The 26,364-nt window shown below is 36.0% G+C and overlaps 1 protein-coding gene across 2 annotated transcripts in view; it reads left to right on the forward strand.

Annotated features, from left to right (window-relative positions):
* The first annotated feature begins 325 nt into the window (after nucleotides 1–325).
* sema3e (sema domain, immunoglobulin domain (Ig), short basic domain, secreted, (semaphorin) 3E) overlaps nucleotides 326–26,364 on the forward strand; it is a 43,085-nt gene continuing 17,046 nt past the window's right edge. Inside the window, exons 1-6 of one of the 2 annotated variants that reach the window (XM_058752164.1) lie at nucleotides 326–773; nucleotides 14,264–14,424; nucleotides 15,793–15,852; nucleotides 15,996–16,115; nucleotides 24,081–24,177; nucleotides 25,019–25,135. In XM_058752164.1, coding sequence (XP_058608147.1) covers nucleotides 668–773; nucleotides 14,264–14,424; nucleotides 15,793–15,852; nucleotides 15,996–16,115; nucleotides 24,081–24,177; nucleotides 25,019–25,135 — 661 coding nt within the window. In that variant the 5' untranslated portion in view covers nucleotides 326–667. The remainder of the gene's footprint in view (nucleotides 774–14,263; nucleotides 14,425–15,792; nucleotides 15,853–15,995; nucleotides 16,116–24,080; nucleotides 24,178–25,018; nucleotides 25,136–26,364) is intronic. The other variant, XM_058752165.1, reaches the window with a different exon arrangement.

A 26,364-nucleotide genomic window follows, 5' to 3' on the forward strand; every position in this document is an offset into this window, starting at 1 on the left:
CGACAATATGACCAAATTACAATATTAATCATACTTTTCAGTTGCATGTAAACACGGTCCCTGAGATGAAAACAACAGAAGTACATCATAAACGGAGGAGAACGCAAGGGTGGAACTAAGAGAGCGAGATAGACAGAAGGAGAGAGTTTAAGAGAAGGGTGGGGTGGATGGGAGTGTTTGGCCGTTGTCCATGTGTGCGGCAGGGGAGTTGAAGCAGTCAGGAGGAGAGAGGGCTGGCACGTGGAAGGGCAGTATTTCACAGAGCCGGAGAGAGAGAGAGAGAGAGAGAGGAAAGAAAGGAGGCTTCTTCTCATTAGAGGAGGTGGAAGCTCTCCAAGATCAGTGTGCTTGTTGTTTGACACACGCTCGCACTCACACATTTTTATGAGTTAGAGGAATGCATCGCCTGTGGTAAGAGTGACAGGAACAGTCAGCCAGGGTTGAGTCACAGCTTTGCGCACAGTTTAGACACTTTCTTCACACTGGTATCCACAGAAGCATCTCAAAACACAACCTAAGCGTCAATTAAGTGAGTTTCAGCGCACTGCTCTGATGACAGCAAACTAATTTTCTTCTGCAACCGGCAATTCAGTCATTCAACGGATGGAGGCTGCTCGTGGTGGATCGTAAAGGGCCAGTGTGAGACATTCAAGAGGACTGCGTGAGGATGGCATGGGGTGTGTGGACCTTCATGCTTTGCATGACACTATGGATCTGCTCTGCAACTCAATCGGCAAAGACTGTGTATCCAAGATTACGACTGTCTCACAAAGGTAAGGCAACAGGTGTGTGTGGGTGTTTGTGCAATGCTTGAGCATGAAGTTCAGTCAAATTGAAGCTGAAACTGTAATTATTGGCCATAATTTTAGACCAGTATGGACATCCCAATACAGCTCTTCCAAATGACTTTATATAGGTTAAGCATACTGATTACCACTTTCCTCCACTGTTAAAATGGACAACTGTCTTAAACAATTAAACCAGTAAATTTATAATTTATTAAATAGTATTGTTATTTAATTTATATGTATTCATATTAATGGGATTTGTTTTACAGAGCTTTTGGCTCTTAGCGAGGAAGACGAAGGTCTGTGTTTAATTTTTATATTCTGTTTTAAATTGACAGTATAACAGCCCATTAGACAGCTCATGTTGCGTTTAGGCTCAGGTCATAATCACCAATGTGTTTCTCAAGTCTCTGCTGTAATTTTAAACCTACTTCAGTGTAGACAAGAAGGCTCATCTATGCTCAGATGACTTTAAATGAGTATGCCCAGGGTTATTTTCTTTTTTGGTGAATGGGGGAATTTTATTCCCAAACGGAAGACGTTTGTTTTTGTAACATTTAGAGTAAAATGACATTTTTAAATGTAATATTTTACCATTACAAATGATTTCATATGAAGGTTTTAATGGTTTTCATCTACCCATTTCTGTGTGCTGTCCTTGTGTTATAAATTGGCATGATCCAATCATTCCAGCCAACTTTACGTCTGTCATTCACACGTATTTTCCCTGATTGGATTGTGATCGAATTACTGAAACTATTTGGAGGTGGTCTGGAATGGACGCTGACCACATTTAAAGGCATAATTCACCCCCCCCAAAAAAAAAGAAAATTCTGCCATTTACCCACTTTCATTGAGCCTTGTATGACTGACTTCCTTCTGAAGAATATAGAATAATTAGAAGATATTCTGTGGTTCAAACAACATTAGACCCTATTGACTTCTATTGTATTGAAAAGAAGAGACATTTTCCAAATAGTCTTAAATTATCAGGTGTAATAGTCACCTATTTGTCACTCCAAAGGCAAGTTTTGCTTTGAGTCCGTAGCACATGAAAGGAAAAGGACTTATACAAGCAAACCTCCTGCTGTTTCATTACTCACTCATTGTATCCAGATAGCACTGCATCTGTTTAGCTGGCCCGCAGGTCATTGCATAATTAATGATGTTCTTGGAAGAGTTTGTTCCTGCTTTGGTCTGTTCTTGCTTCTTCCTACCTCTCGCTGTGTCTTTCTCAGTATTTCTCCTGACAGTTCCAAAAGGTCTGTTTACCCAATAAACCCATAATTTCCTTTCAAACGGGGCATCTGAAGGGTCGTCATGGAGACGGGTTCTTCAGAGACAGCAGGACGGGAAGGAAGAAATCCTGGGTTTTAATAAACTTCACAGTCAGTATAATCAGCTCTGGACAGCAAATGGCCCCCGAGAACAAGGGTTTCCTTGACTTACAGTAGCTTCAATGAATGCACATTGTTCTCTGGTCAGTGAAAGATCTCCAAGGTCAGGCAATTTACATTGTATCCATCAGTCAGCTCGTTTCCCCACATCAAAAAACCAGAACGACTATTTTCAATAAAACAATGGCCTGGAATTTCATCAAACATTCAAGGATGGCGCTCCATGTGACATCCTCTTATCTTAGATATATTGTACTCCAGTGAAGGCAGTTGATGGTTTTCATTTGGATGTTCTCTGTCCTTCAGCTAATGCTCTTTGTATTCATTCCCTCGCTATGTGTCCATTTGGCATTCATTTTAGAGGTGACACACAATCGCTTTGTGAAGATTAAACATTTTTAGTCATCCTGGAAAGCTTTCAAACTACTGATTGAGAACCATAGGGTCGATAAGTGATTTCATATTTCTGAACTTCGTTTGAAATTTTTTTTTTTTTCGGTAACCAGTAATCCTCTACAGACTTGTCTCTTGAGGCATTTGTGGCAGTTCTTGTGAGAGGACGTTTGAGTAGAGCTAATCGTCTTATATCTGTAAGTGAATTACGATGTGACATTACTCAGGAGATCTACTTAGTCAGGTTTAATCTACTCCGACTGACAGTCCAAGAATAATGATGTATAAATGTCAAGGTTTATTGTTATTTAAATCAGCAAGTAGTAAATTTAGTTCCTTCTCTCTCATGTTGTCCAAGGCTCCGTCAAGGTTAAATATGAGAAAAATGTTTTATGAACAGAAATCTTTGGCATCTTTCAACCCATTGGCTTTGGGTGTTGAAAGGCTTCTCTTTCTGTGAAGTGAGCGAGCGACAGGCCCTAATGTATCCAACACTTGTGTGTTTTTTGAGAGTTTTGCATCTCTTAAACATGAGCGGTTATTCCAGGTGGGAGAAAATTATAGGGAATAAAACCATGGAAAGCCCCTCAGTTTGTTTTCAAAGGATATCACTTAAAATGTGTGTTTATCTCTGTACATGCCAAGACATTGAACTGAAAGAGTATCTATCTTAATGAAACATTCAGATGTTTCAGGAGGTTAAAAAGTGAACAAACTCATAAATATAATATGAAGAGATGGGTGTTTCCTGTAAAAATGCTGAGAGCGTTTTTGTTATAATCACATGTATTTTAAAATACCTTGTGAAGGCTGATTCACCTAGTAGATTTTTAGCAGTTTTTTTTTTTGAATGTGTATTGAAAATATCATGTCCCAGAGTTCTTGATCTTAATGTAACAGATGCATAGGCTTTTTATTTATGTATGTATTTATTTATTTTTTCCTTTTTTTTTTTTTTGTCTTAGCGATTTTTTTTGTCCCCACCACTTTATGTAATAATTAGTATGCAGTAGTGACTGATATAATTGTTTTTTTTTATTGCTGATTATATATACTGCATAACACAAGCAACAAGCATAATAATTGCTAATATTTACTAACATCATTTGAAAATACAATTTGAACTTGCTAAAGTATACATGTAAAATGTCTTTTACTTAAAGGGGTCATTGGATGCCCATTTTCCACAAGTTGATATGATTCTTAAGGGTCTTAATGAAAAGTCTAACATACTTTGGTTAATATTTCTCAATGGTAGTGTAAAAAACACCTTTTTAAACCTATCAAAATCAGCTTTATCAAGCCATTTTAGTCCATGTCGCTTGAAATGCTAATGAGCTCTGCTAACTCCGCCCCTCTCTTCTGTAGTGTGATGAGCAGTACTGTTTACTTTAGCTGCGAAACTGGCTAACTAGCACGTTATTAGGAAAGGCGATTTGCAAAGATTCATAAAAAAACCCTTATACTCACTTCTGTAGATGAAGCTGGATCACGAATGATTTACGTGAACATAGATGCATTTAGGTAGATCAGGGGGCACATTCCCTTCAAAAACAAACGTAATCCACTGCGTCTTCAGCAGCTCAGATGTCGGGAGTAAATGACGACTGCTATATTCATTATTACATCCAACAACAAAACACCTCAATCGCTTAGGAGACATTCTTGTCTTCCTCTGCACTGGAGTCGACACAATGGCGGACGGCTCTCAGCTCACTCAGGGCGGGTCTAAGGTAAGACGGCCTTGTCAATCAACTATCGTGGGAGCGGCCTGTACAGAACTACGTCATTCTGACAGGAATCTCAGAACAGCCTGATTTGAGAAAGAGGATTTAAAAAGAAAAAAAAAAAAAACACTGGGTGGATTTTTATCACTATAGGATGGATGTGTAAAGTGAATTTAGCATCAGATGACCCCTTTAATTATTTAGCTACATTTTGATTATTTAAATAACCAGCACATCTATGCATCAAACCATAAGTGGATTAAAGTTAGAAATGTCTGTAGCTATGCTTCCATCCACCTATTTTTATGCGCATTTTGGGATATCGCATAAAAAAAAAAAGCTGGATGGGAACGACAAGATAAGCATAAATCCTAAAAATGCGCATAAAAATCTTATGGGCTCAACTAAGTAGGATAAATTTCTTATCCGGTAAGAAAACATGTGCATAAACTACGATGGAAACACTTTTACCGAATAAATTCCTTAATGCGCATCAAAAAAGACAAATGACTTTGCGATGGGACAGTGTAAAACTGGACCAACCAATGGACCGATCTCATTGCATAGCATCTGAAATGCTAGTTTTGTCATTCTAATATGCTTGAGCAAAGTCTCGTCAAAGTGCTTTGTTATATAATTAACTCCAAGAACTGCGTTCCCGAACAGCAGACTCCAAAAATAAGATAACATGACCGCGTTTCATCAGCGTGCTCTGAAGTTCGTAACTTATTGTATACACAAATTATTGCCTTCTCTTACTGCAGCAAATGTATTATTTCTTTGCGATATTTAGCGCATGTTAATCGGGAAGTGACAATTTTGTTCTCTTCAACTCCCTGAATGGAAACAGTGCTTTATTCGCAAATGTTTTATGCAATATTCCAATTGTGCACATAAGTTTAATTCGTAACTTTGGATGGAAACATAGCTTGTGTTGAAATTTGGCATCTTTATTAGCAATAATCATTTTCATTAACCCGAGACACTATAGCTTATAATATGATATATTTGGCCTTGTTAAGCACAATCATTCTTTTATTGTGCATGTAAACTGCATAGACAGCAAATGTTCCTTGAACATAGTTCCCTTGCTAGAAATTTCCAGTTCCACAAAGTTGAGTTCATGTTTTTATAAATGGCTTTTTTTCTGGCAATCTTGAATGTAGCATGAGGAAAAATTCAAAACTAACAAAATGCTATTGGAATCAATCAGTCACCACAAAATAATATATGACAAGCCAGATCTGGCAGTATTTTCATGTGTCTCTCCACAAGCCTCATGTGGTCCACAGCATGTTCCATCAGGAGGACCTGACCTCTGTATGCTTAGCTCTGCCTCCTGGATGATTGACATGCATTCTATGTTTGTATTCTTGACAATTTGCTATATATCAACACACCATGTGTTCTAGCAGGTAATTGGAGTTTATCTCGTAGTCACTGTGGAATCGACAGTAGCATGTTGTTTCAGTCTGCACTGATGTTTGAAATCAAAATACCTGTCTGTCTTTGTTAACTTGATTGACAGGTCAGAAAGACCCTGGACCATGAAAGGGGGAGCAGATGGGGCTTTTTACCCCCATTTATTTATTTTTTTTCTGTGCAAAGTTTGATGGGTCACACTGCTCTTCTTCTTTTCAATACAGAGCTGTTATCACATGTTATCACACAGAGCATGATATCACACTCCATGACGCCAACAGTTTTTTTTTTTTTTTTCTTTGGTTCGATCATACCATCACTGAAAACTATGTCATTCAGCAAACCCCCATTTTGGCTGCTTGCTCATGTTTCTCCCAAGCATCGCAGAGAATGTTTATGGAAATAATCTTTATCTAAGTCCTCCCCATCTCATATCTTCACCCTTAACTGAGCGTTGCATCTAAATGTGGAGTCAATGTGCCACTGTTGCTTTAAACACTTTGGTAAAAGCTTTAATCTCAACCTACGTGCTATAAAGCACAGACAAAACACCTCTTTGCAACGTGCTTTATCTTTAAAGTGGCATTGTTTCATCATAGAGATGAAATGGGAGTATGGAATTATAAGGTATTTCCCATGACATATTTAGCTGATAAAATTGCTAGATAAATGTTTGTAAATTAATGCAAACACCATACAAAGAATATGATTGATATGTGAAATGCATCCAAATGTGTATTTTTTGGCTAAGATGTTTTGGCATTGGAATGAATGTAAATCCATAAAGTTATGTAATCTCATACTGTATTATGTATTATTACGTATTAATTTATGTAAATTCAGACTGTATTTTCATACAGTCAACATTGTTTGCAAGTTAACTTGCATAATATTATAAGCATATTTTTATTATATTATATATCATATATTTTATTTTATTTTTATTTATTTTATTTTTTGGAATAACATACCCTAATGAATCATGCACTAAAAGACCAGATACATGTGACCTTTGTTGTTTATTTTAAAGCACTTTAGGTTATAAATGTGCATCATTATGGGCCAAAGTCAGTTTTTTTTATTTTATTTTTTTATCTATGGAGTATGAATAAATAACCAAACAAAAAAATAATAACATTTATTTTTTTGAAAATCTATATATACATACATTTTAAATAAAATTGTAAATAAAAAATGATCATTTTCAGTTTTAAATATTAGCCCAATTTTCATAACTCAAGAATGTTGCATCACTAATTAAGAATTGTAATGGCTTCAGTTTTGATTTTGTGTTGTCATTTAAATGTGGTTAATCTGCCAAGTGAATCAATATGATGATCAGACACCTGGTGTGCTGTGGTTCTTATATGGGCAATCAGAGTTTGAATCTGGCTTGTTTCACCTCCACATTTCTTCATGTTTTTAGTCTCCTGTAGTGTTTTGTTGAGTGAAGGGCCGGTTGATGTTAGACAGCTTCACTTCCTCTGTACTGGTTCATTGAAGTATGACAGCTGCAATTTAGCATAGGTTCAAAGTACAAATAACACGTGTCAGTGCGAATCATATGTACATAATACACAATATGGTAAGAACCCTTTAATGTTATTTGAGGCCCCAAGTCACACTACCTTTGCAAGGCCACACCGAAACTCGGGCCCTAGATCAGGGACATCTCCCTTCCAGCCCGCCCACAAGAAACAATCCCCTCTGGGCTTCATATCTAAACCAAAAACCTTCACCATTCCAGATCAGCAGAGACAAGTGTTTACCAAGCTGTTGAGCTTGTTAGAGAAGAAATATTTCAAGGCTGCACACATTTAGATTTTTATGCCTCTGCATGCAAATATATACATGTTAATGCTAATATTTAAATATAAATATATATTTAAAATGTTTATATTTTCCACTTTAATTTTAATTTACATTTTTTTTTGAACTAGGGAATTTAAACTACAAATCAATGTGTATTGATTTATAAAGGGCAGCGTTTTGATTGCCCATTGATTTTGGTTGCTTATCACTTATTTGTTTTATTAGTAAACAATAAATATTGAATGCACTGATTCCATTAAAGAGAGCTGTACTTGTGAAGGATATATAGCCTTATCCAGACATGCAGTCTGTCTGGAAGAAGGCAAAGATCATATTCCCAAATACAGGATAACCCTTACGATAATTACTAGGGTTAGCAGGTTAACACAGTCAATATGCTGTGCTCTCTTAAACAGAGTCCCTCAGTCTTCTGCTCAGAATCAGATCTTTTATAGTAATTAGCTTTGGCTTTTGCCTCCTCGCTGACCGAAACAAAATGGACTCCTGTTCATACAGACAAGTTCGCCTTATACTGCAGTGTGTATAAATATGATTTATGTAAAATTCATCCATCAGGGAGTCTACAAAATTACCTTTCCTGTTAGACAAAAGATGGGGAACTCAGAGTGACAGAAGAAAGAAGGAAGCTCTTTTCCTTCCTAGGATGAAAGCACTTCCCTATCTCCGATAGCCGATAGCCCCTTTGCAAAGGGAGTAGACGTCCACATCCGCAATCAGCCTATCAGCTATCCTTAAATCTGGAATCTTCCAGCCTCCAAAATCCTCTTTAGGGAGAATCGGCACTTCCTTAGACCTGCTCCCCCCGGCTGAGGTTCAGATGACTTGGGCAGAGGAAACAGGTCTTTAGTTTGGCTTACGGGGGAAATACAGCCTGTTCAGCACATGGGGATTTGGATTAGAGAGAGTTTGGGTCATTTCCCTTTCAATAACCGCTTTTTCGGATTTATTAGCTGACAAGCCTGAGAATGGGATTGACAGTGTTTCCTGTGAATAAAACGCAGTCACTTCCTGTCTTAAAAGCATAGTAAAAAAACACTTTCACTTACAGTCTGAATTAATAAATTGTTTGCCAATAACATATACACGCAAATCATTGTTTATCCATTAGTTCTGTTCCAGTCAGCATAGCTAGAGTCCTATTTTTGTTTTTCATACTAGTGGTGGATATTTCTCAGTTACTCATTTTGCAACCACATAGTTTTGCCAGTCGGTGGCGACAATTGGGTGAGTATGAATCAATTTGAACTAATTTTTTAAAAACACTTATTAATTCAAGAACAAAACAAGTGAGTTGTATATGAGTCGTTGAATCATTTGCACAACAGTTTTGTTTAAAATGAAAAATTCATTCAGTAATGATACAAGATGTAGATGAGTTTGTTTCTTTGTTGGAACAGATATGGATAAATGTAGCATTACATCACTTGCTCACCAATGGATCCTCTGCAGTGAATGGGTGCCGTCAGAACGAGAGTCCAAACAGCTGATAAAAACATCACAATAATCCAAGTAATCCACATGACTCCAAGCCATCAGTCATTCGCGACCAACATTTTGTGAAGCAAAACGCTATGTGTTTGTAAGAAACAAATCCATCATTATCATTATATATAAACAAATACATCTTTGTATATATACATATACAGTGGGGCAAAAAAGTATTTAGTCAGCCACCAATTGTGCAAGTTCTCCCACTTAAAAAGATGAGAGAGGCCTGTGATTTTCATCATAGGTATACCTCAACTATGAGAGACAAAATCAGAGAAAGAAATCCAGAAAATCACATTGTAGGATTTTTAAAGAATTAATTGGTAAATTCCTCGGTAAAATAAGTATTTGGTCACCTACAAACAAGCAAGATTTCTGGCTCTCACAGACCTGTAACTTCTTCTTTAAGAGGCTCCTCTGTCCTCCACTCGTTACCTGTATTAATGGCATCTGTTTGAACTCGTTATCAGTATAAAAGACACCTGTCCACAACCTCAAACAGTCCAACTCCAAACTCCACCATGGCCAAGACCAAAGAGCTGTCAAAGGACACCAGAAACAAAATTGTAGACCTGCACCAGGCTGGGAAGACTGAATCTGCAATAGGTAAGCAGCTTGGTGTGAAGAAATCAACTGTGGGAGCAATTATTAGAAAATGGAAGACATACAAGACCACTGATAATCTCCCTCGATCTGGGGCTCCACGCAAGATCTCACCCGTGGGGTCAAAATGATCACAAGAACTGTGAGCAAAAATCCCAGAACCACACGGGGGGACCTAGTGAATGACCTGCAGAGAGCTGGGACCAAAGTAACAAAGGCTACCATCAGTACCACACTGCGCCGCCAGGGACTCAAATCCTGCAGCGCCAGACGTGTCTCCCTGCTTAAGCCAGTACATGTCCGGCCCGTCTGAAGTTTGCTAGAGAGCATTTGGATGATCCAGAAGAGGATTGGGAGAATGTCACATGGTCAGATGAAACCAAAATAGAACTTTTTGGTAAAAACTCAAAGAATGCTGAGTTGCATCTAAAGAACATACTGTGAAGCATGGGGGTGGAAACATCATGCTTTGGGGCTGTTTTTCTGCAAAGGGACCAGGACGACTGATCCGTGTAAACGAAAGAATGAATGGGGCCATGTATCGTGAGATTTTGAGTGAAAACTTCCTTCCATCAGCAAGGGCATTGAAGATGAAACGTGGCTGGGTCTTTCAGCATGACAATGATCCCAAACACACCGCCCGGGCAACGAAGGAGTGGCTTCGTAAGAAGCATTTCAAGGTCCTGGAGTGGCCTAGCCAGTCTCCAGATCTCAACCCCATCGAAAATCTTTGGAGGAAGTTGAAAGTCCGTGTTGCCCAGTGACAGCCCCAAAACATTACTGCTCTAGAGGAGATCTGCATGGAGGAATGGGCCAAAATACCAGCAACAGTGTGTGAAAACCTTGTGAAGACTTACAGAAAACGTTTGACCTCTGTCATTGCCAACAAAGGGTATATAACAAAGTATTGAGATGAAATTTTGTTATTGACCAAATACTTATTTTCCATTGGATTTTTTTTCCTCATTTTGTCTCTCATAGTTGAGGTATACCTATGATGAAAATTACAGGCCTCTCTCATCTTTTTAAGTGGGAGAACTTGCACAATTGGTGGCTGACTAAATACGTTTTTGCCCCACTGTACATATATACATATACATGTAAAAAAAAAAAAAAAGTTTAGCGAACTTAAGAATTTTTTTTTTTAACAGCTTCAGCAGATTTTTGAGTTTGCTCAACTTATTTTTGTGGGAGATTCTCAAATTTTTGTTGTATAAACTTGAAATGACAAGTTGAGAAAACGGAAGCTGGTTGCCTTAAAATTTTAAGTTGACTCAAAATTTTTTTTTTTACAGTGTGGTTATAGTTATTTAGTATCACACTTGCACATATTCAGTCAGTGAGTATAATAAGGGTGCAGTAATTTATTATTTCGGTTGGATGGGTGTCTTTTTTGCTTGATTTCTTCCCCACCCCTCCGCTGAACAGCCTAATGTTACGACCCTTGCCCTGTAAGGGCACTGCGTTAATAACGGTGAGGGGTTAAAATGCTCGTTGCCTCAGGGAGTTCAGGATTATTTCCTTGGCTTGCGTTGGGACATGTGCAATTTACTGTTTGTTCTAGACATAAGGTCTCTTTATAAACACCATGACCCTGTATGACTTTTCATTGTGGTTTCTACTGATAAATGGAGTATATTAAATAAATATTTATGGTGGATGAACCATGTGAAACGTCACATGGCCAGTCAAATCATGAGCTAAGTCTGGTTTTCTTTCTTTCCTTTATCTGTTTCATTTATCTTGATGAACAAGAGGCCAAACCCATAGTTTTAAAATGAGAAAGATGCTTATAATCAAAATGAATGAGAGAGGCGTAGTGGAATTGATTTCATATACTGAACATAAATATAACTAAATGACAGGTCCAATAAACATCAATAGAGCAAAGACCTTGGATTAATCCGAGTGAATGAAATGTGAAATTCTTCATTCAATCTGTTTGTTATTTTGCTGTATATATGGTCAGAGAACTGGAAATTATTCCTGAAGGCATTCAATGATTTGTTTCATTTTGCTATTTAACACACTCTTGGTTCTTTCAATACAACACATGGGCACCACAAGTTGTGTAAGGTGCTTGACACTTTAAAAGGGATTGTAATTTGTAACATCTTGAAGAAATTGTTTTATGGGTTTTCAACATGACGACACCCTATGGACATCATAACAAACATATGATACTGTATGTAGCACATACTTGGTCCAACATTTGAGACCACAAGTAAAAATGCTTCTATTTAGCATTTTTCTAAGCTGATTTAATAATAATATTCTTTGTTATTCATCGTATCTTTATTATTCATCTTTGTCTTCTTCCGTCGTAGTAGTAGTTTGTTGTACTTCGTCATAGTCTTCATCTGCTTTGTCTTATTCATCTGTTTTCTGCATCGTTGTTGTCCTTTTTCTGTCATATAATATTTCCTAAATAACGGTTCATTTCAGAATCTTTTTTTTTTTGAATCCCAGATTTTCAGTATTGTCTTGACTTTTTTACCTCACTGTTAAACATCAGAGTGAGGTATTACATTGACTTCCAAATGAACTTGAACACTGTGGGTGTGTGTGAGTGTTACTTGTTTTCATGTTTTTGAGTATCCTAAGGCATTTCTATTAACCACAAGACTCATAAACATAATTAAAGACACATTGAGTGTCTTTCAGAAGAACTGCTCTCAGACACTAAAATATGATCAAAGTCTTTAAATGTCTGTCTTTGACCTGAATGTCTGTCTTCGTTCCCTTTTCACCTTCTTCATGTCTGTTTATCCCTCCCACTATCATTTCAGTAATCCAGTTTTATCCCTTATCTGCCTGTCTGCTTCGCTTATCTTCTTTCCATACATGCTTTTGCCCTTCAACTTTCTAAGTGACTCTTTTAAAGGATTAGTTCATGCAAAATTGAAAATTTATCTTTTCATTCCAAACCTGTAAGACATTCTTCTTTGCAACACAAAATGAGAAATTCTGATCTCTCTTTTTCATACAGTTATGGTGAATGAGGACTGAAGCTTTCAAGCTTCTAAAAGGACACAAAAATTTGGTGCATACGGCTTAAGCAATTCTCTGGAAGTGATATGAGAGATCCGTGTGGTCAAAAAGTTAAATTTAAGTCATTATTCAATGATGATCTTCTCTTCCAGAGAGCTATAGCTTTCTAAATCTCAGTCTGTTTCAGTGTATGCTTTTTAAAATGATTTCTATGTTGCTTTTTGTGCTTTTGGAGCTTGACAGCCTCAGTCCTTGAACACTTTCATTAAACTGAAAAAAAAAGTGGTTAGGAAATTCCATAAAAATACACATTAAATAAAAGAGGAAGTCATACGAGTTTGGAAATTACATTTAAAGTAAGTAAGTAATGGCAGAATTTTCCATTTTTTGCTAAATTGTTCCTTTTAATACTTCTGTCTTTTTTCCCATGTGTCACTGAACTCAACCAGCGTCCAGTGATGTGTGTGTATCCACTTATCGATGGATCTGCCTGCATCTTTGTGTGTGTGTGTGTGTGTTGGGAGGCTGCCATTTTTCAGTCTTAAAGCAACCAGAGAGCATTTAAAATGAAAAACACATTTTGTCATTGGGTGTGTATGACTAGAGGGCCAACTCACACACGCTGAATAAATCAGAAGGTCAAGACCATTACGAGGGCAACTCCCCATGGAGCAACCCAACGCACACACGCAAACGCGCTCAGGAAATCTGTCATAAGTCATCAACATCCCATACTTTGATTAATCATATAATCCAATTTCTCTCATATCACGATTCAGTGAAGCAGTGCATCTTTGTCTGATTTTGGTCGTATATGTGGTCTGTTTAATCCTGTTCCAGCTGCCTGACTTCACTCTGTGGTGGAAAGAAATGCAACAGAGTAGAGATGGCAGTCATGAGCTTTATAACGGTTCAACATACATGAACACTACCTTTCAAAAGTTCGGGTTCAGAAAAAGGCTTACTTTTGTTTAATTCATACTTTTATTCAGCAAGGACAGGTTAAATTGATCAAAAGTGATGGTAGAAGAACCACAATTATTTTCAACATTGATAATGTTTCTTAAGAACCAAATCAGCATATTAAAATGATTTCTGATGGATCACATGACACTGAAGACTGGAGTAATGATGCTGAGAATTCAGCTTTACCATCACAGGAACAAATTACATTTTAGACTATATTCAAATAGATTTTTTTAATAAATTGTAATAATATTGCTTACTATTACTGTTTTTACTATATTTTTCTCAAATAAATGCAGTCTTGAAAAGATCTGAAAGATTCATTCACAAACTGGCCATTGCTAATTCTCTGAATTGAATAATGAATAAGAAAAACATAAAAAATGAATAACAATTTTATCCTTTTTTTTTTTTTTCTCACACAAAGCAATCAAATGTCTTCAGAAGACTTGGATTGTAGTGTACATCAGAAAACAATGACAACTTCTGAACTTCTTGACCATATTGGTCAGCCAGCTTCATCTACAAATCCCTCACCCTACGAATTAAAATTTGACCATGAATGGTGCCTCAAATCATGTGTAATAAGCAGAGTTATACTAATATTTTTCTAAACAATCACTTGATTAAAATGCTTTCCAATTTCTGTCTGTAGAGTTATGGGAGCTGAACAGGACGAGAGTGTTCCAGGCCGGAGAGGGGCGTCTGCAGCACTATAGTATGTTACTGGATGAGACTCAGGAAAGGCTGATCATCGGAGGAAAAGACATACTGTACTCTCTCAATCTGGAGCGCATCACCACCCCTCACAAAGAGGTACATGCATTTATAGCTGTTCTCAAGATTTGGGCAACATGTCTGTCCGGCATTATCATCTGAGTGTGTGTGTGTGTGTGGTACAGTTTATCGTCTCATTTGGCTCATGACAGTATGTTGCGCAAAGCAATTTGCGTCTTTTGCTAAATAAATCTTAGGATAGCTACGCACATACTTATTAAATAAATAAAAACAGCACTCATACAAAGAGAACCCAGAGATCGTCTTGGCAACCATCTGTTCAACTACAATTTACAAACATTCACAAATCCTTGTGCTCATGTTTAGGTTGTTGCACTGAAACTGTCATTATATAATTGAGTTATATATGTATTCTGTATTAAGTTTGCAATTATTACTATGTTACACTTATTGACGTGGATGCAGCATCAACGTCAAAAGCAGATGTTTTTGGTTTTCGATTGCATTGTAGAAATATAACAGATGTCAGTTTTAGTACATGTACAAAAGAAAGTGTCTGATAGCAGGGGGGTTAAGCAGAAATTCCACTGTCTCTGACATTTATTTACGATTTTCACATTTCGGGCCCCTAATGACAGTCGCACCACACAACTTTCAGATTGGAAGCAGTCATTATCCTCCACTTTTTTGCAATGGTAAGAGGAATGAATAATAAATTATGAATATATCCATGCCAAAAAAAATAAATAAATAAAAAAGTGGATATAAAAATATATATTGCAAAATATTTCTATGCAACTAAAGCTCAAATTGGATTCAGAAATTCTCTATATGCATCCATCTGTATCCACACAGCTTTACTGTTTTCCACTGAAAATGAATGATGTTTATCGGAGATAGGCGGCTTTACTGAGATAAATTAGATGGTATTACATAAGAATCAAGTTACGTAATTTTTTTTTTATTTATTTATTTTTTTATAGGCCTCTCATATGAGTCTTTATCTCATGTGATTGTACATAATTTTAAACACATTTGTCCGAAGTACTATTTATTTCTTCAGGTGTGAAATGTTTTTAAGTGGAACATTTTTTAGTGGACTTATAAGAGGCTCTTAGGGAGTATTATAATTAGAGGCTTGTAAAGAGTTATAACTCACTCCACAGTCTCACAAAAAATATTACAAAAGCCATTACTGAGGCGGCACCCTTTCAAAAGGCACTAATATATGCCATTTAGGTACTAATATAAGGTTCTAATATATACTCTTTAGGGATTGCTAGCAACATGCTCTACTGTTTGAACTACAGAAATGCGGACAGTCTTTTTTATGCAACCACAATGTCAAAAAAATATAACAATGACTGTGTTCAGCCAAGAACAGCAAGCACATTTCTGTGCCAGAACAACATGACCAGAACTAATGCGCTTGTTTCTCTGTTTTAGATTCACTGGCCGATCTCTGAGGAGCAGGTGGGGGATTGTTTAATGCAGGGCAGAGAGAAGGTAAATCTGTTATACATCCTGTACAGTATATATGACACAGTGATATCCTGTTACATGGCTTGAGTATTTATCTTGAAAAGTGTTAAAAGTGTTCTTTTCTTTATATCTTTATCTCTATTTTTCTCTCTGTCCCTCTCTCACAGCCAGAGTGTGCAAACTACATTAAGCTGGTGCAGCATTATAACAGCACCCACCTGTTAGCATGTGGGACTGGAGCCTTCAGCCCAGTGTGTGCCTACATCAGAGTGGGCCAAGGAACAGAGGTAAATCGTCTTCTGCTGTGGCAAACAAAATCATCTTAAATCAGTGTTGTTGTTTTTTTTTCATATATTTTAAATATTATAAATAATATACGTAATACGTAACATCATAACAGGGCAGTAAGTTAAATAAAACAATTCATAACCGTCTTTGAATCTTATCAAATAGTGATACAGTATATGAAAAAAAAGGGATATTGTGTAATTACTTTTTTTATCTAAATGTATTGCTAAGTTATTCATAATTGTTCTAATTATCAATGTTGAAAAGAGTTTTAGTGGAAACTGATATAAAGATCAGTGAACAGCACTTATTTGAAACGTTACATTATATTTATAATGTTAATGATATAAATTATAAATTTGTACATTATAAATGTCTCTTGTAACTTTTGATCTATTTAGAGTTTTAAAAAAAAGGGGGAAACTTAACCAAGATATTTGAATGGTAGTGTACCATGGTTTCCACAAAAAAATATTAAGCAGCACAATTGTTTTCAACATTGAAAATAATAAGACATGTTTCTTGACCAGCAAATCAGCTGATAATAAAAGATGATAATAATGATGCTGAAAATTCAGCTTTCCTTCATTGGAATAAATTATATTTTATAATGTGTCAAAATAGAAAACACATTTTTAAAATTGTGTTAAAATTTAACATTTTTTTTTTAATTTAACTTTTTTTTAATTAAAAAAAAAAAAAAGTAAAAAGTAAATTCATCTTATTTCAAGGATGGTTAGATTTTTATTGGAAAACATGAAAAAAAAAATATCACTGAAACCCTCTTGTTTTTCAAAGTTAAAAGTTTTAAGGTGAACAAACATGATGGAATTGGTATGTTTTAAAAACGTAGTGTTAATCACAGTTGTTGACAACAAAGTTCAGAGATGTCTCAGTGACCGCAACATCTTTGAAGCTTTTTATTGTATAGGAAGCAGACTGTAGCTCCAGTGTTGCCTTCTGTCCTCTTTCTGTCTTATATTCCAGAAAAACGTCTTGAGGAGGTCCTGTTTGTCTTCTGAGGAATGTGTCGTAGTGACTCACGGATGAATTGTGTCCAGTGTTGTGCTGTTGTTTGTCACTAGAGACCATACTGGAAACTACCCTGCAGTCTGTGACTGTCACTCTCACTGTATTCCACACATGCTTGAGTCGTGCAGAGAGACTTGCGATAATTGAAACCAGCCAGAGTGGTAACAAGTTAAAGCGCTTAACATCTCAAGACACTAAAACATTGGTCGTGTTTTGAGTTCTGATATCTTTGATTTGTAATAAGATCCAGATGCTGTGTGTCACCGTGAGGTTTTGGAGCGCATTTCTTTTGGTTTGGAGGGCTGTCTGATAACGTGGTAGCTGGTATTCAGCTTGCTGAAACTTTGCCGTTTGCAGTCGGAAGGAAAGACATATTTAAAAGCATATGGAATTGTATTATCGTTATAAGGAATTTTAAAAATCTGGTGGTTTAGAGAGGCAGAGACTGAACATTGTGACCTACATCTGCACTGCAGTGTGGAAAAGTTGAAGGTTTTCATGCTTAGCATGCTCATTTTAATACATCAGTATCAGGCTTGCATCTCTCATAAGAGCACTAAAGCTCCAGCATGTCATTTCACGACTTCATTTGAACTTAGAGCACATATTAAGATCAATTTTACAGGTTGTTAATTAAAACAGTTAACTAAAACTTACAAAATTGTTTTTGTTAATTGAAATAAAGCATAAACATTAGATGAAAATTTTCAATAAAATTTAAAAAAAAAAATTAATAAAACTAAATTAAAGCTAAACAGAATTAATGATTCCACAACTAATAAAAATGACAAAAGTACATAACAAATTGACTAAAATTAAATTTAAAAGTGAGGATATACTTTAAAAGCTAATCCAAAATATTAATGAACACTGTATTATTATATAAATGATACTAAAATAACTCTGGTCAACACACCCTTAATTTATTAAAATGTCTTATTTGCTTTTCAAAATTTAAGGCCATAAGCTTATTGTTGTTTTTGGAGGTTTGTTGAAATTTGTTGATGGCAGTTAATGATTCAGTATAAAGGTAGATTAAACCACCTTAAAATTTTGTCATTGTGAAAAAAATGTTTAGTCGATCTGTCTGTATGTACAAATCATTGATCACATTTTCACTTTGATCAAAATTTATGTCTGTAAACGCACCACTTATGGTATATAGTGTATATACCATAAGTGGTGCATTTATAGACTTTTTCATCCTAATTTGTGTTAACCATTTACATGCTGACATTTTGCTTATGTAGGTGATGCAGGTTTGAGTCCAGTCTGCAACGTATCTCGATCACTTGCTTTCCTCTTTCTCTCTCTCTCTCTCTCTCTCTCTCTCTCTCCAACAACTTCCTGTCATTCTCCCAACTATCTCTCTAACGAAGAGGCAAAACCCCAACAATAATAATGTAAAAGTGACAAAAAGTACTCCTGACTGCACTTTCTTTCTGAAGCAACTTTAACACTCCTCCAACCGCCTGTGGTGAAAGCCTGGTCTCCAGAGAGACAGACAGAGTTTGTTTTACTGTGTGCGACGGGAAGTTTTATCATTCTCACTCTGTTAAAATCTCCAACCAAACATCCAGACAGGCGAAAACAAACATCTCCATCCTCCCAGGAGAGCCCCAGTCAAATTACAGAGTGACTAATCATAGAGAAGCAAGCTTTATTTGAAGGAACAGGCAAGAAGAAAAGAGCAAAGACAAGACGTTTATTTGAAGGAAACCGAGAATCTGGATTGTGGCAGGCTGCCTACAGGCTTTCTTTCAAAAAAAAAAAAAAATTTGTTCAATCTTTGGGAGGTTTCAGGATGGATAATTCCCTTCTCACCTCGTTCCCGCTTTTTATCCCAACTAGGTTCAGAGATCGGCACTCATGGCTGGGAATAGGAAGCACTTTTGGCTCCCTGACCCTCCAGAGGTGAAGGAGAGAGCCACGGGCGTTATGGGAGCCATAGGCAGGAGATCAGAGAGGGTTTAATTAGAGGAGACAGGCTTCAGCGGGGTGCCTGATAACTCCAGCGCTGAGCTGCAGGCCTCCAGCACACGCCTCAGTCTGGAACAGCTACACCCTAAACACTCGGAGACATTAATGAGACTCATACGAGACACATATGCATCCGTGCATGTAAGATATGGGCTGTACATTCAGATATACACATGACGACAAAGATGGATACACATACCTGCACAATTATACACACACTCGGCCCTGGAGTGCTGGGATGACATGTTGCAGATGTAGCTATGATGACAGGAAAGACTGATAAAGCTACAGAGACACAGAGCAGAACCGGAGAGAGCGAGTGAGATGCGAGTACACGTACCCGTAGGCGAACGGCCCAGCATGCATTCCTTCTCTAATATCGGGAATCTAAGCACCGTTCCGGCCCTCTGTGCCCATACGCACATCACCTGACACATCACAGCACACTGTTCCCTCTCACTGTCTCCTCTTTCACCAAAGCTCTGCTTTTTCTCATGGGCTTTACACATACTTATATACTAATACACCCACATCATACCTTGCTCACATCTTAACAGAATAAACATATAAAATGCTGTTCTGAAACATAGTGAGCATCCTAATATATAATATAATATAACATGTAACATATAATAGTTTAAATTTACCATTTGGCATGATGTTTTTTTTTTCTCTCTTCTTTTTTTAATTTTTTTATTCCAAACTGACTTTGATTGCATTCAATGTATGTTTTATCAGTTCTTCTTTTCCCTGGGAATAAAATCCACGACCTTTGTGCTGCTAGTGTCATGCTCTACTTTTTGAGCTACAAAGAAGGCTGAAAGTAAATTAAATGCAATTAGCTGAACTTCTTCAGCTTTAGAGTTCTTTTTTGATCCCCTTAAATAAGTGTACTGCCGAATGTACTGACAAGCATTTATGGTATGCCATTTATTTAAATATATATTTTAGCTATACATCTGTATTGATGACGTTGCAATTTTGCACATTTAAAATATATCAGCTAACACTGTAATCAAGTGCTTTACATATGCTTTAATATGTTAGTCAATCAAAATAATTGTACCTCTTTAAAGCACTGCAAAAGATTAAAACAATTATTTAAAATGCACTTAATAGTACAGCTTTTTTAATTTGACATTTTTATAAAGTGCACTTTATCTGCAGTTTTTAAAATATACTTTTACGATTTGAAATCCACTACAAGTGCACATTTAGTACAATTAAGCACACTCCTTTTTCACAGAGAATATAATGCAAGATAAGGCAAAATGAATACCATTTATATAAATTCATTTCTTTCCATTTTAAAAATGATTAAAAAGTTAAGTCAAATTAAAATAGCTCGATAGGTATTTGTGTGTGCAGTGTATTTTTACTTGTTAACTGTGTATAATTTCTTATAATTGTTTTATAATTGTCTTATTATCTTTGGTTTATAACTTGTAAGTACATATAATTGGGCGTTTAAGACATTGCTTAAATTTTTCTGCTGTAATGATTTCCACAAACTTTTTCTTCTGCTTGAGCAGTTTGAACAGACCTGTTAGACACCATGTAGCAGCTCAGAAATAATTATGTATTCATAGAACTATGCTTAAAGGGGTCATCGGATGCAAAATTCACTTTACAAGTTGTTTGAACATAAATTTGTGTTGGAAGTGTGTGTACACATCCATCCTATAATGATAAAAATCCACCCAGTGTTTTTTTTTGGCGACAGCCAATAGGAAAAAAGACGGTAGAGCTCATGTGATTTTTCTCCTCTCAGCCGTAGATAAACATATGCAATGGAAGAAAGTAGGCTCTGTTTCTCATAAATTTTTGTTTGTATGTACGGATTTAATTTAGATTTAGATTCTATATAGTCTTTTGCCTCCAAAATGTTTGTACTTAGCAGCAAGAAACCTGATTCGCTGTCAAGGCAACCAGTAGTGGGAACGCCCACTAGCCCCTGCCGACATGCACTGACAAAAGTCGCTGCTAGTGTGTGAACGGGGCTTTAGTGAGCTGTCATCAGCCACCATTGTGTCGACTCCGGTGCAGGGGAAGACAAGATGTCTCAGATTAAGCGATTGAAATGTTTAGTTGTTGGATGTAATAATGAATATAGCAGTCGTCATTAACTCCCGACATCTGAGCCGCTGAAGACGCAGAGGATTAACGTTACTTAATCCTAAATTAGTATATTCACTTTTTTACTTAAGAAGTGAATATAAAGTTTTTTTTTAATGAATTTTTGCAAATCATCTTTCCTAATAACGTGCTAGTTAGCCAGTTTCGCAGCTAAAGTAAACAGTACTGCTCGTCACCCCACAGAAGAGAGGGGCGGGGTCAGCAGAGCTCATTAGCATTTAAAGCAACATGGACTAGAATGGCTTGATAAAAGCTGATTTTGACAGGTTTAAAAAGGTTTTTTTTACACTACCAGTTTGCAGTTCACTTGGTTTTGAAGCAGCCCTTTGCACACATCACTAGTTCAATTCAATTTAAGTTTATTTGTATAGCGCTTTTCACGATACAAATCGTTGCAAAGCAGCTTTACTGAAAATTTTAAGTTGCTACATTATATTCAGGAGTAGGTTATTAGTGGTGACTATGGCAGAAATGTAGAGTAAAAATAATGCAGTTAGTTACAAATTACATGTAATCAAACAGACGGTGAGCACTATTAACTGCAATGATTATATGTTGCGATTGCGATTAAATGTTGCGATTAAGCAAAATTTGGTAGTTTTATATGTTGTTCCAGGGTTAGCATCATCTGAGGTCCACCAACACTCATTTTTGGTATTCTGTGGCTGTCAGTTTCAGGTGATCTCTCACCTAACATTTCAGTCCTCCTGACAATATGCAACACGATCACCAAACCTCATGCAAATCCAAACCATGTGTCCTTCCACAAGGTGTGCATGTGAGTTTGTGTGTTTTTGACTCATCAGCCGTAAGGTGTGCTGATTTTCATGTGAATCTCGATCTGTTTCATCTCATCTATGCCACAAATGTTACTTAAGGCACATCATCTGCTTGAACAGATGCACATTCACAACCATGTGTGCTGGCCACAAGCCCTGATGCTATCTGTCTGGTGATCACAAGACTGTGTTAAGTAAGATTTGTACGTTCGCAAAGGAACTTACGGCCCCTCAGCATAAACCAGCACGTCAACCACAGCCAACCTTTATGATTTATACCAATAAATTCTCCATGTAACAGCACGCTTCATAAAATGAAACTGAAGTTATGGGTTTGGCTAAGGATTTATTTCCATTCCTGCTTCATATGAAGTAATGATCGGAAAAAATGTCTACCTGCGGAAAGAGTAGAAGAACAATCCTAAGACAGAAAATGATGGATAGACTGGTGTTACATGTCTGGGGTTTGTTTCTCCGGGATCACACGGTGTGAGAACATAAATCAAGCTCGTGAAAGCCTGTTCTGTGACACATGTTGCACGGCTTATACCGTCACCTTCTGGTAAAAGTGAGCTTTGCAGTAACGGTAGAGAGAAAGTGATTCTTCAAAGGGCTTTTCATGTGGGGAAGGACTTGGATGTGTGTGCTCCAATCTCATTTTACCCTCCATTGCTTCACCTGGATGTTATATTTCCCCTGAGACTGCAGGGAATGCAGTGAAGGGCTGTGCGTTATTTGATGAAAAGCTACTGTAATATACACTGATACTGATGTGTTAATACATTATACTCTATGATGCTAGTTGCCCGCAGGCTGATTGATTATTTTCACTGTTTTTCTTTCTTTTTTTTCTTGCTGCAATGCTAAGAACTGCAGACTTTGCAGTGTCAGATTTCTATTTTGTCTACCCTGCTGAAAATACCAGCTTACACCAGCATGACTCTCCATGCTGTTCATCAGCAAAACTAATAATGAAGCTGCTCGACCAGCATGATCTTTCTGTTGCAGCTGGTTGACCAGCTCTCACTGGTTAAGCTTTTTAGGAACCTAGAGGGGACACCAGCATATCAGCAAGTCATGCTGGGGATCTCATGCTCAAGCATTTAAAAACACAACCTATGCTGGTGATGAACAGGTGACATTTTGAGTGGGAATATTGTCATTAGAAAAAAAAAATTCTGTTAAATAAGCTGGCTGATTGATTTGATTGATTGATTATTAATTTATTATAATCATTAAAGATGATCAAAGAAATAACAAACAACAATTATTGTTATTGCTATACTAATACTTGAAACATCAATAAATCATCCAAATCATGTTTTACTTAGGCCAATAATATATGTTTACAATATAAAATTACAATATACAATATACAAATTAGTATATTTAGAATAGTTAGTAAATTAAATTTTATTAGTCTGAAAAGCATTGTGTTCATGAAAAGTTCTTAATAAACAATAAATGTATGTATATATTTATTTTTTATTTGTAGTATTGTTATTACACAAACACAACGTATGCTGGTGACGATAACAGATGATATTTTGAGTGTGAAAATGTCATTAAAATGTTATTTTTGATGGAATAACAAATGTATTACCTAATTTTTCTGTTAAACCAGCTGATTGATTGATTTAATACTACTGTTACAATTACAATTGCCGTATGTAATTCGTAGGTTATTTAGTGAACAACATTATTGGTGTTATTATTATTATTAAATATAATTTTATTACTCCACTATTTATGACTTCTTGATAGATAAATTGTATTTTATTAAAATATTATTATTTTTAAAAATATTTTTATTACTCACTGTTTATAAAAGGTTCTTGATAGATAAATTGTATTTTATTCAACAAAGAACAACTTTAATATTATTATTCATTATTATTATCATTCATTCATTATTATATAAAAAATCTTCATAAATTATATATATATATATATATATATATATATATATATATATATAATATTATTATAATTATTATTGTATTTATTTAGCTTGTTAAATGTGTGTTTCTGTTCCAGCAGGAAGGAGAGTTCAGGTTGGAGTCTGATCACATAGAGAGTGGCAGAGGAAGATGTCCATTCCATCCCAACAGCCCTTCAGCATCCACTATGTACCGTAAGCATTCATCCATTCCTGAATCTTTCTACAGAATAACCTCTCCTCCAGTCCTCCATCCTTTAATAGACTTTTCCTCCTTTTGTTGACATCCAAATATCTTTCTTCCCTTTACGTCTTTATTTTTCTGTAGCTTCCTCCCCTTCTCCTTTTCATCTTGATGTTCAGAATGTGTGTGTTCTTGAGTTTTGAAAGGAAGCGAGTGCATTTTGAGCCAGGGGCCACCGAGCATGAAAGCTCTTCATAACACACTTCAGCTCCCGCTCATTCACACGGCAGCAGGGATTTGATTGAAGGGAAATTGAGAGATGAATTTGATGACTTCCTCTCTGACTGCAGCTGCAGACTGTTTTCAGCTGGGTTATTAATTTAGCCTCTCCCAGCCGGCCCAGCATCAGGATCGTTCATAATAAAGAATGTTTAGATGCTAAATTGATATTGCCCTTTAAATCATTACTTCGTGACTTACCTCAGGATTTATTACTCACTGGTGAAAGCGACGCAGTTATTTACAGTGTCTGCGGTGCCACCTAGTGGTATCTCAATATATGACAAACACATTACCAGAGCTGTTATGCATTTGTTTAAGTGTTTAGGAATGCAATGTTTGCCATTAATTGTTGATGTATACTATTGAAAATGTCATGTGAAATATGAAATCGTAACATTACTGAACTGATTTAAGACTTACCAGTTTTAAGTGAGATTTTTCTTTAAGTTAATATATTGAAACTGAATAAACACTCGACAAAAAATATAATCCAATAAGCATTTCTCAATTTTATTCCATAATACTGATTTAATCCCCCCTCTCTCTCCTTAAATCATGTTTGATTGACAGGTGGGGAGTTGTTTGTTGGCTTGTACACTGATTATTGGGAGAATGATGCCGCTCTATATCGTCTAGGCAACCGCAGTTTCATTAGGACTGAAGTGGGTGACAGACAGCAGCTGAATGGTGAGAGAAAACTGTTGAAAATACAAGCACTTTGTGTTGCAGATAATGCTTCCTGGGGCCTGTTTCATAAAACAAGTTTACCAAATAAGCCAGGCTTATTTCAGGCCCCTGTTGTCCTCAAGAAGTTGTTGTTCTTCTTCTTCTTTGGTCAACTGGCTTCTCCAAAAAGAAAACTGAGCTTTGAAACTGAGCTTGTCAATCTACAAACCACACATAATTTGAACAGTGAAGCTAGTAGTTATTTACACCAGGGTTTTTTAGATAACATGGACCTCCAAAAATGTGTATTTTAAAGTTTGAAATGCAGCTATATATTTTCATGTATAATGACCCAATTTCTACTGTCAGAAATTAATGTTATTAATATGTATAACATATTATTTAGAAATTGGATTACATTGAAAGAAATATTACATTGCATTACTATGTTTTTTTCTTCTTCTATGCACTATAGTGCTGTACTATTTATTAATTTATTTAATCATTTTTGATTAGTTATTTAAATATTTATTTATTTGAAATGTGTTTTATTATTTACAACACATGTCTCTATAAACATAATTTACAATAAAGCTAATTAAAATGGAAATGCACTTTTTATGAGGCTTTTATTTGTTAAAAAAAGGGAAAAAAAGAAAGAAAAAACATATATATTTTTGTTAAATATTATAGAAATTTAAAGTAACAGTTTTCTGTTTTAATATACTTTAAAATATTATTTATTCTTGTGAAGCAAAGCTGAATTTTCAGCATCATTACTCCAGTCTTCAGTGTCACATGATCCAGCTGATTTTTAATCAGTGTTGGAAACATTTGTGCTGTTTAATATTTTTTGGGACCTGTGGTTTCTTTTTTTCAGGATTCTTTAATAAATAAAAGTTAAAAAGAACAGTGTTTATTCAAAATAGAACTTTTGTGTTACAATATACACTACTATTCAAAAATGTGGGGGTCAGCAAATTTTCTATTTTTTTTTTTAAAGAAATTAATACTTTTATTCAGCAAGGATGTATTAAATGGATAAAAAGTGATAGTAAAGACTTAAGAGATAGTAAAACTATTTTTAATAAATGTTGTTCTTCTCTTCAAAAAATCAAAGAAAAAAGTATCACAGGTTCCAAAAAAATATTAAGCAGCACAACACTGATAATAAATCAGCATATTAGAATGATTTCTGAAGGATCATGTGACACTGAAGACTGGAGTACTGAATAATGAAAATCCAGCGC

Source organism: Onychostoma macrolepis, chromosome 18, assembly GCF_012432095.1.
Source record: "Onychostoma macrolepis isolate SWU-2019 chromosome 18, ASM1243209v1, whole genome shotgun sequence".
Lineage (NCBI taxonomy): Eukaryota > Metazoa > Chordata > Actinopteri > Cypriniformes > Cyprinidae > Onychostoma > Onychostoma macrolepis.